Source organism: Urocitellus parryii, chromosome 8 (assembly GCF_045843805.1).
Source record: "Urocitellus parryii isolate mUroPar1 chromosome 8, mUroPar1.hap1, whole genome shotgun sequence".
Taxonomy (NCBI): Eukaryota; Metazoa; Chordata; class Mammalia; order Rodentia; family Sciuridae; genus Urocitellus; species Urocitellus parryii.
In genome coordinates, this window is record NC_135538.1 from 44,387,607 (window position 1) to 44,405,395 (window position 17,789).

Genomic DNA, 17,789 nt, shown 5'->3' on the forward strand with positions numbered 1-17,789 from the left:
TTAATTCTATTTACAGTTCCAGAGATCCCTACATTCTTCCACTGCGTAGGCAATATGCTGAAAATTCTTTGGAAAGAAAACTCACCAAAGTTAACAGAATGTATTGCATTAATTCTCTTCTACTGCCTAAGCTTTTATCACAAAAACTGTCCTAATGATTTAAAATTATTTTAGTGAAGCTGTAACCAATTAATTACTCTTAACTAACTAATTAAAATCTTGTTGACCTCAATGAACTCAATAAGTTTTACAAGTTCATAATTTGCTCTTGGAAGTACTTTAGATAGTGGCAATTTTTTTCTAATTGGGGCAGTAATTGCCAGGCCAGCCCAGTCAGAAGCTTTGAGGACCTTTTCCTGGTAGTTTTATTTGTGCCTGAATGGAGTTCTGAGCTCACCTAGACCTTCTATTCTTTGAAAATCTTGCCTACTTCTGTTCAAAATTTAAGGCACTTTTTATGTATGCACTTGTTCTCAGTCTATGTTGCCATATGCTCCCTTCCTGGGAATTTATCCTTGTATACTGTCCTCTCTCAGAAATATTTTCATCCTATTTAAAACAAATACAACCCCCCCCCCCCCCCCGCCCATCTATGTCTATCTTCTTTGTTGATTGTGTCAGTTGGGTTCTGTAGGAAGCAGATGCTAGAATGGAGTGAGGAGTGTAAGATGTTTACTGGTTACCCAACCTGTGAAAGACCACAGGAGCAGGAAGCAGGATTGGAAAGGAAGGCTCCAACTACAAGGCAGATGCCACAAAGTCTCAGGCAACCCAATGAGGGAGAGAACACAGATTGAGGATTAGAAGGTTCAGCATTGGAAAGAATGGCCAAGTCTTCTCTCTGCATCATACTGTCATTGGTTGGGGATCTCTGGGAATAGTGCAGCCTCCACTCAGCCTCCACTCTTTGAACATCAGGTCTTTCTTAAAGGCAATTCGGACACATACCTCCAATATTGCCACTGCCCCATCTCTAAAATATTTTTTTTAAGAACTCTTGTTTATTCTACATTTTTATTGGTGCATCATAGTTGTATAAAATTATGGGATTTGTTGTTACATATTAATATGTGAACACTGGATAGCAATATAATTTGTTCAATATTATGCATCACCTCTAAAATCTTAAACTTCAACATCCTACTCTCACTCTAAAGTCATATCATTCCAAGTTCATTCCCTTACACTGATTATATTTATTCTTTGATAGTGAAATGTCTACTCCCTTATTTTCTCCACTTTCTTTTTGCATTTCAGCCTGCTCTTGATTTCAGTATTTTTCTAGATAGGCTACACCTCAGGTGCCCACTACTTCAACCCTTCTCTTATTAACATTGTTAAGGACTTTGCCCCCCTTTCCTAAGTGCCTACACTGCAAAAATCCTGTTCGTCTATCTTCCTTTCTCCTTCATACTCAAACTGCTAGCTGCAACTAAAGAAAATCATATAGTGCCACAGATTAATGTCACAGTTTCCAATCTTAGCTGAACCTTAAACACTACATTCTAGAATTAGGAACTGCTTCCCACATGGCATCTGAAGAAAAATTTTGTAATTTTTATTTACAACATGTTAAAGAGCATGATGGAAAAAGCCTGGGCTTTGGAGTCACATGAATCAGATTTGAAGTCAAACTCTTTACTTCCCATATATCCTAATTCCACTTCTCTCCGTCTTTTTTCACAATCTCTAAACTGGAGCCAATATTAACTATATATGACAGTGAAGATTACATAAAATATGCAACTGGTTTAATGCAATGTCACAAGTTCCTGAGCATATATATTTGAAGGTCTATTTTCTTCAATAACTACTACCACTGTATTCCACCAATAACCCCATTTTCCACTGAGTACATCTCTATCTAATTCCACAATATTTTGGACTTTTCAGTTATTAAACGGTTCTGTTCTCCATCAGTGCTGGTCAGAGAGGAGGCTTTGTGTGTACGTATAAGTGTGGAGATGACAAGATTTGCTTTTTTGGCCTCTCCTGTATCTTCAAAGGAAGGCAGGCAGGGAAGAATTTGTCTCCTTATGTACTGTCAAGATTGCTGTGTCCTTTTCACTGTAAGGGAGCTCACTTCTTTTCATAGGCTGGGTTTGAGTAGTTGGTGACCTCAAGTTCTATGATAAGTATATCAGTTAAGCAGTTCCAGTAAATATTGATGGTACTTTGAAGTTCATGTGCTGGTTGAATTCTACTTTTCCTATCCCAACTTCCTATCTGCTGACGGGCTGCTTTAATGTTCCATATCTTACCTACTTTCTCATTGGTCATTGCAATCTAACTCTGGAGGCAAAGGTACAGATGAGATGCATTTTCTATACCTAATAGGAATCAGAGTCTTGAGATGAGGTGTCCTTGTCTTCTTGGCTTGGCCATTACCAGCCAGCTACTTTCCCTAATTTTCCTCCCTTCATTTTTTTTTTTAAACCTTTTTTTTTTTTTTTTTTTAAAGAGAGAGAGAGAGAGTGTGTGTGTGTGTGTGTGTGAGAGAGAGAGAGAGAGAGAGAGAGAATTTTTTAATCTTTATTTCTTAGTTTTCCTCGGGCACAACATCTTTGTTGGTATGTGGTGCTGAGGATCGAACCCGGGCCGCACGCATGCCAGGCGAGCGCGCTACCACTTGAGCCACATCCCCAGCCCTCCTCCCTTCATTTTGATAGAACTGGGAGGGACACCAAACCCAGCAGCTAACCAGACATCCACACAGGGATTTTGGCATACAACCTAGAGTGAAGACTTCTATTAACTTTTCCCCACTTTGGGAAAGATTTCTGAACAGTTTACTATTTCACCATAATCCCCAGACTAATTAGTAATCCCGAAGGGTCAGGAAAAGATTCTAAATAGTACTTTACTCCATTTTGATACGTGTTTAGAAAACATGATCTACAACTGATCTGGTCTATAAAATTGTTATTTTTTTCTTATTGGTATTTAACAGAGTTCCATTACTTGATTTTATGGTAATCTGTACCCCAATAGAGGTGCACAGATGTACTGTTCTATGTATTTTACAAATATTAACTCATTTAATCCCATAACAGTCCTAGGAGGTAGTTAGAGTTATAATCCCAAATTACAGATGAGGGAATTGAGCCCCAGATAGGTTAAATAACCTACCTGTCTCCTAATAACTATTGTATATCTAAATTGTATTTGCCAGGAATTCAATTAATATTTTCAAATCCATCTTCAAAAAAGTGTTCTATTTTTTCATTATTATGATTATTTGGGATTATAACAACTCCAAATAAATTGGGGTTGCATGTCATTGTTTTCTGATCTGGAAAAGGTTGTAAATCATTGTACTTATATACCTGAATTATCTAGTTGTTGGAATTTTTCATAATCCTTTCATAAAATTTTTCTATCTAGTGGCAACCATTCTTTAGGAACTGTTTCAATTGTTATTGCTTGGTTTAATTTTTCTACATATTGTTTACAGTTTTTTGATCTTTTATCTTTTAATTTTAATTTGATATATATGACACAGAATGCATTACAATTCATATCACACATATAGAGCACAAATTTTTATTTCTCTGGTTGTATTTTTGATCTTTTATATTGTTAAAAATATAAAAATTTCTTGAGATTTTCCCATATTATGCATGGGATTTTCTTCTGTTTTTAAAATGTTGCCACTATGCATTGTCACGCCTCTCTGGTTGTTGTTTGCCCAATCTAATAAATTTGAATCAGAAAAATAAATATAAGATAATTCAATTGAATCAGACCAGAGATTAAAATGTAAATTTAAGAGTTATGAATGATTTTTCACTTTAAAATAATGTTTTTGTGCAACATTTTAAATAGTGTTTAATATAGTTTGATATTAGATATGGTGTTTTTAGTATTATTTTCTTCTTGCAATCTAGTTTCTGTCTTTAAAAAGTCTCCTCCCCAAACATTAAGTACTTAAATTTCAACTGAGCAACCATACTTATAAATATGTAGATATACACAAATATTCAGTTTTATATAAATCACATATATGTAGGTATACACATAAACATATATTATTTTCATCACTTGTATTACTACTGCTTAGTAGAACTGTTACCAAGATTGAGTTTCAACAATAATAATCTTTGCTTGTAAGATTCTCCTTGTAGTCTTAAAATAATATCACAACAAAACAAATATATGCCAGTTTACAATATCAGGGCTAGTAATAGGTAGTCCTTAGGTTATCTATCTTGTACTATAATAAATTTTAATCATTGAATTCTGAGAAGCATGAATCTTTCCAAATATACATGATGCATAGATGTGGGGAAAGCACATTTCAGTACTCAGAATTCATATGATTGAAATGAATTTCTAATTACAGATCACTTCATCTATATAATATTCTTTCTTACAATTTCAATGACCTTAATTGCATTAGCTCTTTATCCCCCCAGTTTAATCACAGAAATACAAAAATTTTATCTTGGTTGCTAAGTGCCACAAAAGTAACATGTTTTTACTTTTTGCTCTTATTCTGTAATAGGTATTGACATACTTTATGTAGCCTCAGCTTCACATGTACTTCTTTGTGGGTAGTAACATGTCCTTCACATTGATAAAACATGTAGAAAACTTGAATGATTTTTCTCTGTTTAGAATTGGGTGGAAATTGGCAGTTTTTGAATTAACAAATGAATGTATTTTAAACTCACAAAGGATTAAGATATGTGTAATATTTCATACATTTCTTCGAACTGTATCAAAAAGTTTAGTATTTAATAAACACTGTGCCCAATGACTATGTTAACTATACACCATGAAAAAAATGTATACTTGATATAGTGTTATAGTTACTGTTTTTAGTATTTTAACCTATCTCATTCAAGTGTCATATTAAGTGAGCTAATACATATTTTAATCAGAAAAATGAAACAAATACATTTTTTTTTTCTTTTCTTTCTAGTTTCTGTCATTTTCTATCATCAAAAACATTTGGCCCTTGGCCAACATCTCATGATTTGGAAGTTTACTGGAGGGAGACTAAATGTACTCTGGCAATCAGATAAACTGCAACGATGTGGTGAGAGGATACACACGTAAAGGTAATTTGACTTTCATTAAGTTTTAAGCGGTACTTCCCAATTGCAGCATCTTTAAGAAAAAATTACAAATACGAGGACTTTGCTAGCAAACTTTCAAACAGGAAAAGCAGTTCTGGACTCAAAGCCTCTGGAGGTAGGGACTTAGATCCAGGTTTACCACTGATTGATCCCTCCCAAGGCAAAAAGGGCCTCTTACTGTGATGCTCGACCAGTATAACTCAAATGAACTATTCTGTACCTAAATACTGGTAGGATCATCATATTTTCAACGAGAAGATTTTAAAATAATAGAATACTGCATTTTTTGGTCCTTCCTTAGGAACAGTTCAGGAAAAAGGTGAAAACTGATCAGGAGCAGGCAGATGCTTGGGTGTAGGTGGCAAGAAGGAAGGTTCTATCATTGATACTTAGGTCCCGTTTTGACTCAATTGCCTATCTGAAATACTGGGCGACTCGTTTATCATTATGCTTCCCCTTGAAATTCATTCCCTGATTCTAATTACCCTCAGGTCCTTTTCAACTTCCCTACCTTTTTTTCACATACATTCCTGTGTGGTAGATATTTTGATATCTGCCTTATATCTCTTTTTCCCTTATGAAATTAAATCACCAACCGAGGTGATGCAAGGGCGGGACCACGTCTCTCAGAAGGTTAGGAGAAGGGCGTGAGACATTACCCTAGGGAGGGGCCGTGGATTACAAGATAGAGCCCGGGGCCAATTTAAGGCCCTCTAGTTGTCTGGCAGTGAACCGAGACTGAGAAGACGGGTTAAGAATGAGTTGCGGGACCCGCTATTTGCGGCAGAAAACGCAAAGCCGAGGAAGGGCGCCCGCCTGTTTGCAGAACCCGCCCCACGCCACGCACGCCTTAAGTAAGTCCCCTTGGCCCCGCCCCTACCAGGCCCCGCCCCCTCCCCAGCTCCGGCCTGGGCCTGGCTCAGGCTCAGCGGGCGGAGGGGGTGGAGAGAATCCGCAGCTGCAACTTCGTTGAGAGCCTTTGAGCCCAGGCGCAGCCGGGGATCGAGCTGCCGTCACCGCGGAGCCGCGGCTTCCCCGGCCCCGGCCTCAGCCCAATCGACTTGGCCATGGCAGCTGCCGCCACTGCGGCGAATCTGGCCCCTGTGCTCCCTGCCCGTCGCTGAGCAGCCGTTAAGCCGCCAGCCCACCCTACAGCCGGAGCCGCCGCGGCCCAGGTTCGGCACAAGTTTCCGCCCCTGAAGAAGCAGGAGGCGAAAGCTGGAGAGGACGGACGCAGGGTGTAGGAAGCCCCTGGCCCACACGCCCGCGATGTGGGGCCGTTTCCTGGCCCCCGAAGCCAGCGGCCAGGACAGCCCTGGCGGGGCCCGTAGCTTCCCGGCCGGTAAGGAAGGGCACAGCCCCTGGCTGGGTGGGGTGGGGGTCGCAGCAGCCTAAGGTGCCTCGGGACCCGCCGCCGCTCCCCTCCCTGCTGTGGCCTTCCCCCGGCCGCCTGCCAGACGCCGGCGCGTGCCCGCGCCCGCCCTCCGCGTTTCCTCGGCTGTCGGCTCCTGGCCCTGCGGGCTGACATCTGGCGGGCCAGAGCCCCGCATCTCGGCAGACCATCCCCGCCGCTGCCGCAAGTCCGCACCGCGCCTTCTCGGGCCGCAGCCCCCACCCTCAACTTCCAGCTCGGCTCGGGTTGGGCTCTTTTGTCCCGCTTTCCTCCTCCCGTTCCCTCGTGGGCTGTGTGACCAGCGTGATAACGGGGCTTGCTCCGCGCTCAGAGGGACCGGGACTGGAAGGTCGCTGCGACCGTGTTGCGGCGGCAAAGGGGCGCGGGCGGCTCTGCTGTACCCACGCATCTAGCCGCTACTTGAGGGGGCGCCTTTGGGGCGGGAGGAGGCTGTTGGTGCTGTGGGCGTGGTGAGCGACCCCCGACGGGATTTCGACCCCTGCAAAGAACCTAGTCGCCGCCCGCAGCCCCCTCTGGTGAAAGGGGAGGGCGCTTCCTGCAAGATCCAGTGGATGTTTGAGCTGTAGGGCTGTTAATGGGTTTGACTCTTAAGGCCCCTTGGTTTGGTGCGTTCCGTGGGTGTAGGGGCTGTTTGGATCCCACAGCCTTTTCATGCTTGCATCACCCAGAAATTGTATCGGAGCCCCTAAATTAGAATAAACCCTCCCCTAATTTGGCATAAAAAATAAAGCTTGGTTTGCCTGTGACAAGTTATCTAACGATGACAGTCCCTTCAGCCACTTTAATCTTAACGGAGTTATGAACCCCTTTGAAAAGCTGAAAGTTTAACAGACTTTTTGTCCAGAAAAAAAGAAAAGGCCATATATACATACACAAAATTTCTCCTACTGATTCAGGTGGTTCTGGGACTCTTGTTAAGTAACCTTTTTCCACATAGCGTTTGAGGTTGACTTGGGTAACTTAGAGGCATTTTTATTGTATACGTTTTCAGAGATATTATTTACAAAGCCATAAAGCAAAGCAGCATTTAGAGAGGTCTTTGTATGATAATATTTAATGCTATTGAAAAATCAGGTACATTGCTATTGAAGTTTAATGCGGTTCTGTGGTGGTTTAGGTATTTGGGGTGTAATTTTTAAAAATTTAGGTTTATAACATGCATTTTTAAAAAGCCAGAGTTATATTTGAAATCATTTTCTTAAATTTAGACCTACTTTTTAAAAAATACTTTTCCATTAAATTTAATTTTAATATTAAAAAAAATATTTTTCATTAAATTTAAATTTAATATTTTTCATTAGTGTGACTTCAGTAAAAACAAACAGCATCAATATATGTAGGAGATTTTCTCTAAAATGTATGCAATTTGTCTTAAGAAGAGAAGCAGTAGTTGAGAGGTTTCTGATGCTTATCCAAATATTCACAAATCCTGACATCTAAGTGATTTGAGTGATGAAGAAGAGATTTCACTATCTCTAGGGTCTGGAGAGTAGTTTCCATTTATCCATATGTGTCAGATGTCATCTCTAATGTCTTTGTAACCTAACCTCTTAAAATGTATTTGTGAATAATGATAGGTTGTTTGAAGGTACATCACACAAGCGTTGAATCAATTTCCCATTGTTTTCTATTAAGAAAACATCTTACTGTTTAGAAGTTAAGTAATGAAGAACTGATGTTATATTGCAGTCTCTAGACATTTACTATGTCATAGAATATAGTGAAAGAGGATTATTATCCAAATTTCAGAAATTTGGGCAGTACATATTTACAAAAGCATTTATCTCAGCTTTGACAGTGATAAACTGTTGGTAAATCATAACATTGCCTTTCTAATGAAAAATGTTTTCAGCTATATGCTGGGAATGGATTATTTTTACAGAATTAATGAAATTATTGTTTGTTTATTCTTATCCTGAGCAAACATATACACTTGAAATTGATTAAAATCAGTTTTTAAAATTTATACCTTACATGAACAACTTTTGGTTTTTATCAATTGAGCAGACAGTAAAAGTCAAAATTATGACTTCTGAGTTGATTGATGTGGATTTTTTTTTGAGAATCGGAAGAAAATTTATATTTTTGAAATATTGGTCAATATATCTTTTGACTAACTTGAGCAGTTTTAGGGCTTATCTGAAAACAAAGGGAATGAGTCTTATGCTTGAATTTATCAGCAATCTATTGGGTCCTGAGGGCCACTGTGAAAGACAGTGATAAGTAAATAATTTCTGGTATTAAAATGAGTCTTTCTCAATATGTGGGTTAATTCTAGGTATCCTGAAATTGGTTTGTTTACACAAATAATTAGACTAACAGGAAAACCAAAGGAATACAGAACCAGTTTTCTAAATGGAGGGAACTTTCTTTTTAAGGAAATGACTGTAAAAGAACAAATAGGAATACTAATTGTGGTTTGGAAAGTACTGAACTTTTGGCCTTTGTTTTAATTTTGTTTTGGTTTTACCCATAGTTTATCAGTTTTATGGAGTAACCATGTTATAAAATAAAATGAATATTTTCTTATGTTTCCATACTAAGATCACATAAAAACCATCCTTTTTTTTTCTGTTGACAAATACTACTAGAAGGCTAATTTTAAGTAGCAGTGGTTATATCTTTTGTGCATTTCAATGACTATATTTGAATTTACTCTGTTGTTCAAAATTTATACTAATTTCAAGTGTGGATGAAGGATATATGTATTTCTCTTAGGTTTTTGAAATCTAGCATGATATGGTCAAGTGTGGATGAAGGATAGATGTATTTCTCTTAGGTTTTTGAAATCTAGCATGATATGGTGCTATTTTGAGTACTTATTAACATCTAGTGATATTGAATATGTTCCTTTTTATAAGTCATTTTAAAGCTATTAACATATTCAATCCTTAAAACAATTTGAGATAGAATTTTATACTTTTAAAATGTGTTATAAGTGTTAATAGGAAAGGCTTACTTGAGCTTTAAAAAATGTCATTTGTCCATTGGTTGGAGCTTTAAATCTGCTTTTTTGTAGTTGATGCATTGCCATAAGGTGTTTAGTGATGTCATAATGATAGTGATAATAACTCTTAAGATTACATCTAATAATAAGGTTTGCTGCTGTGGTTCTGAATTAGATGGACCTAAGAGTACTACGGTAACAATGAAACATAACTTTTTAGCCTAAACTCACCTGGAAATGTTCTTTCATAATAGGCATTGGGGTAATGTCTTTTATGAAATGAATTTGATTAATAACTGGAATTTGATCACTTTGGCTTGAATGAAGCTAGTAAATTGATCTGAGGCCGATCAATAAATGGTGAGTTGATAATTTCTGTTGTCATGTTGTGAATATTTATGTATTTATGAACAGAGTCATGGTTTTTGTTACTGAAAGAAATGTATGTATGATGTACTCTGAGAAGACAATGAAGGCTTGAAGTCTCACAGATATAGTATTTTACTGATTTTAGCTTAATTAGTTACCACAAATTGTGAATTAAAAAAAGAATGATCATACAGATAAGTTTTAAACTCAAATATATAACTGTGTTAAAGGTGATCATATTTTATACTTTCATAATTTCAGAATATTAAAGCAATATTCTAAGAAGAAATTTATTGTAGAAAGTCTTTTATTGGTGCATTATAGTTGTACAAAATTATGAGATTTGTTGTTACATAGTCTTACATGCACATGATATAATTTGGGCTGTATCACTCCTTCGCATAAGATTACTTATTTTAAGAATGAGAATGATTAATGTAAAAAGAACATCAAATTGCTTTTTATACCAGTTTGTTTGCTTTGACTTTCTGTTATTCTTTAATTAAAACATTTATTGTTACTAGCATAAAGCTTGTCATCTTTTTAATGTGATTTATTCTGTTAATGAATATTAATTGTATGCCAGGCTTTGAGGATACATTGATGAACTAGAAAGATAAGATCTGTTATAAGGAAATTTACATTCTAGTGGAGAGGAAATGGTAAGCAAATAGATAATGAGAATAGTCCAGCTAATAGAAGAAAAGGGAACTGGTTGGTATGACATAGGATTTCTAGGCAGAGCTACTTTGGGTAAGCTGGTCAGGGAAGACCTCTCTAAGGAGGTGACACTTGGCTGAGACCTGAGTGATGAGAAAGTGCCAGACATAAAGGGAGGAATGAAAGGGCTCCAAGATGGAAATGAATTTGGAGAGTGTAAGGACTATCAAAACTAGTGAGTCGAGAGCTTAAGGAGTAGGAATGTGAGGTTAGGAAGGCCTGATAACAATTTAAGGCATTATAAGAAGTGAGTTTTATCCTGTGAGAGGAAGCTGGTTATGAAAGGATAGGGGAGATGGCCCAGTTGTTCACTCAGCACATTGAGTGTCTACCAAGAGACAGGCAGTGTTTTGTGCACTGGGGATGTGAATAGAAACAGAAATTCTCTATCTTTGGTGTTTATAGATCACTCCTAGCTGTTCTGTGGGGAAGGATATTGGGGGGGGGGGCAGTGAACAGCTACAGAGAAGCCAGTTACTGAGCATTGCAGTTATTAGGTGAGAGATAATGCTTGGATTAGAGTGGTTTGATTAGATTTGGAGAGGAGGTTTGATTTGGAGTATACATGAAAATTAAAGCTGATGGGATTTACTGATGGTTTGGAGGTGGCAAGTGAGGGAATGAGGAATCAAAAACAACATCTTATCTTATCCTTGGCTTCAGTAATTATATAATGATTTCTGAGATGGGGAAATTGGAAGGGTGTGTGTGTGTGTGTGTGTGTGTGTAAAATAAGTGCAATCAGGGGTTCTGTTTTATTGTTTTAGTCATGTGAAGTTTTAGATCCTTAAGATTCAGGTGAGATTGAGTAGAAAATTGGTTATACAAGTTTGGGTTCAGTGGGGGAGATCCTTAGATTGTGGGGAAGATATAGGAATTTAAAGAGTTACTTGTGCATAAATGGTTTAAAGATCTTGGATAAAATGTTGAGCTGGATGCATCGTATGGCAAGATTATAGAGAAGACAGCAGAGAATATAAGAAATTGGAGAACTAAGCTCTGAGACACTAACATATTCCTGTTTAAGTAGAAGAAGATGACCCATTTAGAGAGACTAGAATGAAGCAGCCAGGGAGATAGGAGTAAAACCAAGAGAATGTGTTCCAAAAGAGGTGCCTAAAGACCGGAATGATAAAGAAGTTCTCATGCTTCCAAGAGGCCATGTAAGATGAGTCAGGAGGAAATGAATCAGTGCCACTGGTCAGCTTCAGTGAGAGGTTAAAAAGTATTAAACTGGCAGAGATCAACTTCATTGCATAGAGATCAATACATAGGTGCTCAATAAATGTTTGAATTACTGCCCCCCCCCCTTTTTAATTGCTTTCTCTTTACCATATCTCAAGCTGCCGTGACCAACTGCCTGGGTTTGCTTATGACTTTTTAAGTTTTAAAACCAGAAATGTCCTGGGTTTGCCCAGAGTTGAAAGATTTCCTGGGATGCCCTGTTTAGAGAGAGCAGTGTCCAATCCTTGACAAGAGTGCTCTTGCCCAGAACATCTGAACTGGTATGAACAGTGTTCCATCCCATCAGAATAAAGGATTATTTTAGCCAGGGGACCAAACTTTTGACTAGTTTTATTTCATGCTTAAATTAACTTCCCAATAGATTGAGAATCTCTCCACCTCTGTTTTTGCTTCTTTTCAGTGATAATTTAAAACTTTATTAGGTAGTGCTAAATTAATTCTAGCAGTTCGTAGGATTTTAAGTTAAAGAGGATAAACTCAGAAACCTTGTCCTATGCCCTTCTTTACATAGTACATGTCTAGTGAATACAATTTGATTGCTTTGTTGATGCTACTTTGAAAATATTTTTTATATTAAAGTTTAGAGCTTTACAATTAACTGCAGTTTTTAGTTATTCTTTAGGAAGAGCCAGAATGAAAGCTTTGGACTATGTTTCTTGTAGTTTATATTTTTCCACTATTTAGTTACATTTCTTTGGTAGAGGCAGAGATTGTGTGCTTAGTGACCATAGAAATTGTGTACTTGTTGTCTTGTTGGACATTTCTGAAACTTTTTCAACAGTTTCTTGTGGATTCTCTCTCTTTCTTTCTTTCTTTTTTTTTTTAATAAGAGAGAGTGAGAGAGGAGAGAGGAGAGAGAGAGAGAGAGAGAGAGAGAGAGAGAGAGAGAGAGAGAAAATTTTTTTTTAATATTTATTTTTTAGTTTTTGGCAGACACAACATCTTTGTTTGTATGTGGTGCTGAGGATCGAACCCAGGCCGCAGGCATTCCAGGCGAGCTCACTACCGCTTGAGCCACATCCCCAGCCCCTCTTTCTTTCTTTTTTGTCAGATGATCTAGAGTTTCACCTCTGGTTAGAACCTAACATTTCATGTCTGAGCTGATCTTTAGGTTTCTATGCAATTGGAGGAGCACAGTCTTTAGGAGCCCCTCCCCACTTCATGCTACCTGTTGTTTGACTGTTTTTCTTTTCTTCTTTTTTTAAAAAAGTTTTTTTTTATAGTTTTAGATAGATAAAATACCTTTTTTTTTTTTTAATCTTTATGTGGTGCTGAGAATCAAACTCCTCACATGTGCTAGGCAAGTGGTCTACCACTGAGCTACAACCCCAGCCCATTGACTGTTTTTCTTGATACATTTTGATTATCCTTCATAAAAGTGGCAGGTGTTCAGCAGAATTTTTAGAGTGTTACGACAATGAGAATGTTAATGTACACTTTGGCAGTAATGCACTGAAAAGCTCAATTAAAAATTAAGTTATTTAATTTTGAGAACTGAAAAATTCCAGATATTTATAAATTTCTTTGAATTTATTATGAAATAGTTTAAGACTGATTATTTTTAAATTTTGCATTAAAATGTATTGTATGTGGTATGAATGTTACTAAATATCAGGAAATAAATGGGTTATTCAGGGAAAATATCCTATTCTGCTCTGGAGGTTAATGGCTACATAAATAAAAGCATTCATAGCATTCATTAGCTATCATTTGGGAAAATTCATTCTGATCTGTGTATTTATTTTCTTCTTGGTGATGATGATCCTTCTTAGTTTTGGCATAATTTGCTATCATGAAGAATTTTTTCTCTCTTTGGTGATAAGAAATAGCTACATTCTAAGACAAAGATGAACCTCTCTGGAATACTACTTGGTATTACTCCCTTATATTTCTGGTGGTTTTATTAAAAACATACTGTTTTCTGTTTACTGTATCTCATTTTAATAGTTTCTAAATAGAAAAAAAATTATGAAAAATTACATTTGTAGTTCTAATTATGCATAGCTACCAAAAAGTTTTATGAATATGGTATTTTAATAACTAGTAGATAGGGTCTTTGGCCTATCAGCATACTGAAATTGCCGAAGCCAAGTGCCAATGACTCGGCTTGGCACAGAATCACGAGCCACCACACAGCTCTGTAGGTTCAAACAGCAATTCTTTATTCCGGATCTCACACCAGCCTCCACACACGTTCAGGGGCAGTCTCGTTCTGCCGCACACTTCACCTACTCCAGAGGCTTTTTCCAAAATCCCATTTGAATCTCACGAGAACTCAACGGGAACAAGCAACAGGAACACCCTAATCCCAGCAGCAATAATCTTCAACCTCAACTTCCCTAAAACCCATATTCTTAAACCGGGAAACGCCTTAAACCGGGAACACCCTAAGCCCAAGGACCGGGATACTTCCTCAAACCTGCAGGATACTTCCTCAAACCTGGATCCACCCTCGATCACCTTGAGCAGGGTCATCTTTCTCAAACACACAAGCAAGGTCGCAGCAAATTTCCAAGGCAAGTCCATTTAACATGGGGTACACTGGCAAGGATTACGATGCGTCAATACCTACTTGGTAATGGCCCTCAGCATGAAATGAGCAAATATATAACTTTTTCCTGGAAGGAGATGGTCTTATCTATGTTGGTTGTATTCTAACTTTCTTGAGTTCTTTGTTATATTTAAGAAATACCTGGTGAATATGTATTGGTTTGAATTTTTAGTGTTTTCTCTAAAGGTAAACTATTCATCTGATCATTCTTCTTAATTGAAGTAATTTTTTTTTAGAGAAAGAGAGAGAATTTTTAAAATATTTTTAGTTTTTGGTGGACACAACATCTTTATTTTATTTGCATGTGGTGCCAAGGATTGAACCCATTGCCCCGCACGTGCCAGGTGAGCCCATCCCCAGCCCAATTGAAGTAATTTTTAACTATAATCTAAACCAACCTACTTTAAGTCCCATGTTATAATAGAATTGAAACTAAGGAAATTCAGAATCATATTTGAATAATCTATTTTTATACTTTTTGTATTGCTTTATTTAATTTTTATTTTTAAATTGGTAAGTAATATTGTATAATTTATGAGGCACAATACGTTTTTTATTTATTGTACAGAGTAGAATGATTAAATCAAGCTAGTTAACATATGTCTCACATCAGTATAGTTTGTGATGAGAATTTTTAAATCTTTTTTTTTTTTTAAGCAGTATTTGAAATATGCTATACAGTTGTTAACTGTGGTCACCATGAAGTGCAATCGATTTTGGTGAAGTAGAAAACATACTTGTCCAGTGTAACTAAAACTTTGTACCTTTGATCAATGTCTCCTTTTTCTTTATCCCTTTCTCTACCCTTTTATATTTAGAAAGCCACAACCTCTGGTTACTGATTACTTAAATTTTATTTGAGTCCTTAAATATAAGAAAACTAATTTGCTTAGATTGAGCTAGATTTTAACATTTATTTTTTAAAAAAAATTGTTTTATATACTTGTAGATGGACACCATGCCTTTATTTTATTTATTTATTTTTTAATGTGGTGCTGAGGATTGAACCCAGTGCTTCACATATGCTGGGCAAGTGCTCTGCCACTGAGCTATAGCACCAGCCCCTCAACATAGTTATTTTTGTGTTTATGTGACAAGTAAATCTGATGCTACTAATCATATTTTAACTGAGTGGAGCCATACTCAAAGATTATTTAACATTAATTTCCAGTGTTGGAACCTGGTCCCATTTCATGATTGTTTTTTTCTTTCCTTTGACCTAAAATTTTACCTCTGGTTGGAACCTAACATTTCATGTGTGAGCTGATCTTTGGATCTCTATGGGATTGGGGAATCACAAGCTTTCCAAGCCCCTCCCCTTTATGCTTCCTGTTGTTTGACTGTTTTTCTTGATACATTATGACTGTCCTTTATAAAAGGGGCATTTTTGACACTGTAGAAAACCAATGACTCCTCATTTTTTAAATAAGTTGAGAAATTTAAATTAAATGCTCCTATTTTGTATATGCATTATCTTTATAGTTTTATTGACTTTTAGATGTACCTTGAAAAACATATTTTAACATTTATAATGCATATCTGGATGTGTCATATAATTCATGGTGTCATTTAATTGATACTTTCTTTTAGTGGCGCATATATATATATAATACATCTAAAAATTATTTTTTTTTTGCCTTTGAAAGTGTGTGAATTGTGTTGACTCCCGGTATACCCTTTCCTTATCGAGAGCTTCATTTGAAAAGCATTATCTTTACCTTTAAGGGAATTGATTTATTTTTTTTCAAATGGAAATGCTAGGTGAAATATTACTATTAGATCTGATTTGAGTCATTTTTTTCCTCTTGCAGAGGGAATGATGAAGAGTGCATAGGAAGCATAGCTTGGCTATTTTCTTGTATATTTGTACTTATATTTTCAATGTTAGTATTGATTATTGGTATTTTTAATATTCAGTTTTTTCAGCTTCAGCTTTCTCTGTAGTAATGTTTTTAAGCCTCTAATTCATTCTGCGAAGGTTAATTTCGATACAACTACATCATATAATATGTAAATCTGTTTAACCAGGCACAAACTACAATGCATTGCAATACTTAGATTAGTGAAGGAGGATTGCGCTGTCAAGCCCCTTGTGAGAAAAACCTTCCCTTCCTACCTTGGTTTACCTTATATGTATGAATGTCATACTCTGATAATACAAGTGAGGGCACTAATGTTAATCTGTATGTTAAATATTAGTAAAATTTAATACATTGTATTTTACTAAAAATAATTCTAAACTATAGACAGAGGTTCTTCTGGCAGACTGATGGTAGATTTCCTTAGTATACATGTAACCACATTAGAGATCATTGTGGTAGAAAATTTGTATGCTTTTTTTTCCTTGGAATACAGCTGTTAAAGTAGTGACTATCATGGCTGGAGTTGTAGCTCAGTGATGGAACGCTCACCTAGCATCTGTGAAACACTGAGTTTGATTCTCAGCACCACATAAAAATAAATAAATAAAGTCATTGTGTCCATCTACAACTAAAGAAAAATATTCTTTTAAAAAGTGATGAATATCAAAGACATGGACATTGGATTTGTTTTTTGAAGGAGATAATATAGTTTCTAATGAGAAAAACTTTTAGTCAGAGAATCTGCTGATAATCCTTGATTGACTAGAAGGGAAGTCAGGTTTAAGACCTGTCTGGGCAATTTAGTGACACTCTTTCTCAAAATAACAAGGGCATATATATGAAGGGAAAAGAGCAAGGTTAAATCTTTGAAGGGAGAAGTATTTACTATACCTCATGAGGAACAGAAGAATTAAGTTATGTGGTATTTGTCAGATCATTTTTTTCTTCTCTAATTGTTAAAGTTATGTAAATTGACTACACAAAAAGGCTTAAAGTGAAGGTAAGCCTTTCCATCTTTCCTTCTTGCCTGTCTTCTTTTAACAGTTTTTTTTTTTCCTTTGGAAAATTTCTATACATATATAATAGTAAAAATAAATTTATCAAGGTTTTAATTATATGAATACATAAAGATACTTTAAAAGTGCCTTGCTCTTTTCCCTTCATATTACTTTGAATAATCCTATAAATAGTGTCTAAGTACAATTTTTTTCTCCTATGTAAGAAACTAAGGCATACAGGGACTAAGTGATTTACTTGCTGTCTCACTCTTAATAAGAGGTAGAACCCAGGTAGCCTGGTTTCACAATCTATATCTATTTCCATCAAGCTATACTATTAATTCTATAAAAAGAGAAAATTAAACTGATTGGAGTCACTTTCCCTGGAGATAAATAGTACTAAAATGGAGTGGAAAACTGGGATGAATTTAAATATTTTTATAATAATTTGTTTCTGCCATTTTAGCTAAATACTCTCCAGTATAGTACAAGATTTTCTGCTTTTTTTCCTGTTATGGCTAACATTAATATGAATATTTTCTTTGTGGTTTAATGTCTATGTTTTGTGTGTGAGAGAAAGACCGGCTTTTCCATGTCTTATC

General features: G+C 36.5%; 1 protein-coding gene across 4 annotated transcripts in view; it reads left to right on the forward strand.

The window, feature by feature from the left end:
• Cep85l (centrosomal protein 85L) overlaps positions 1 to 17,789 on the forward strand; it is a 216,661-nt gene that overhangs the window by 48,297 nt on the left and 150,575 nt on the right. For 2 of the 4 annotated variants that reach the window (XM_077802191.1, XM_077802192.1), the window contains exon 2: positions 4,925 to 5,063. In XM_077802191.1, the coding sequence (XP_077658317.1) occupies positions 5,006 to 5,063 (58 nt within the window). In that variant the 5' untranslated portion in view covers positions 4,925 to 5,005. Of the gene's footprint in view, positions 1 to 4,924; positions 5,064 to 6,032; positions 6,424 to 17,789 lie in introns of those variants that run through there. The other 2 variants (XM_026394093.2, XM_026394094.2) reach the window with 1 other exon arrangement.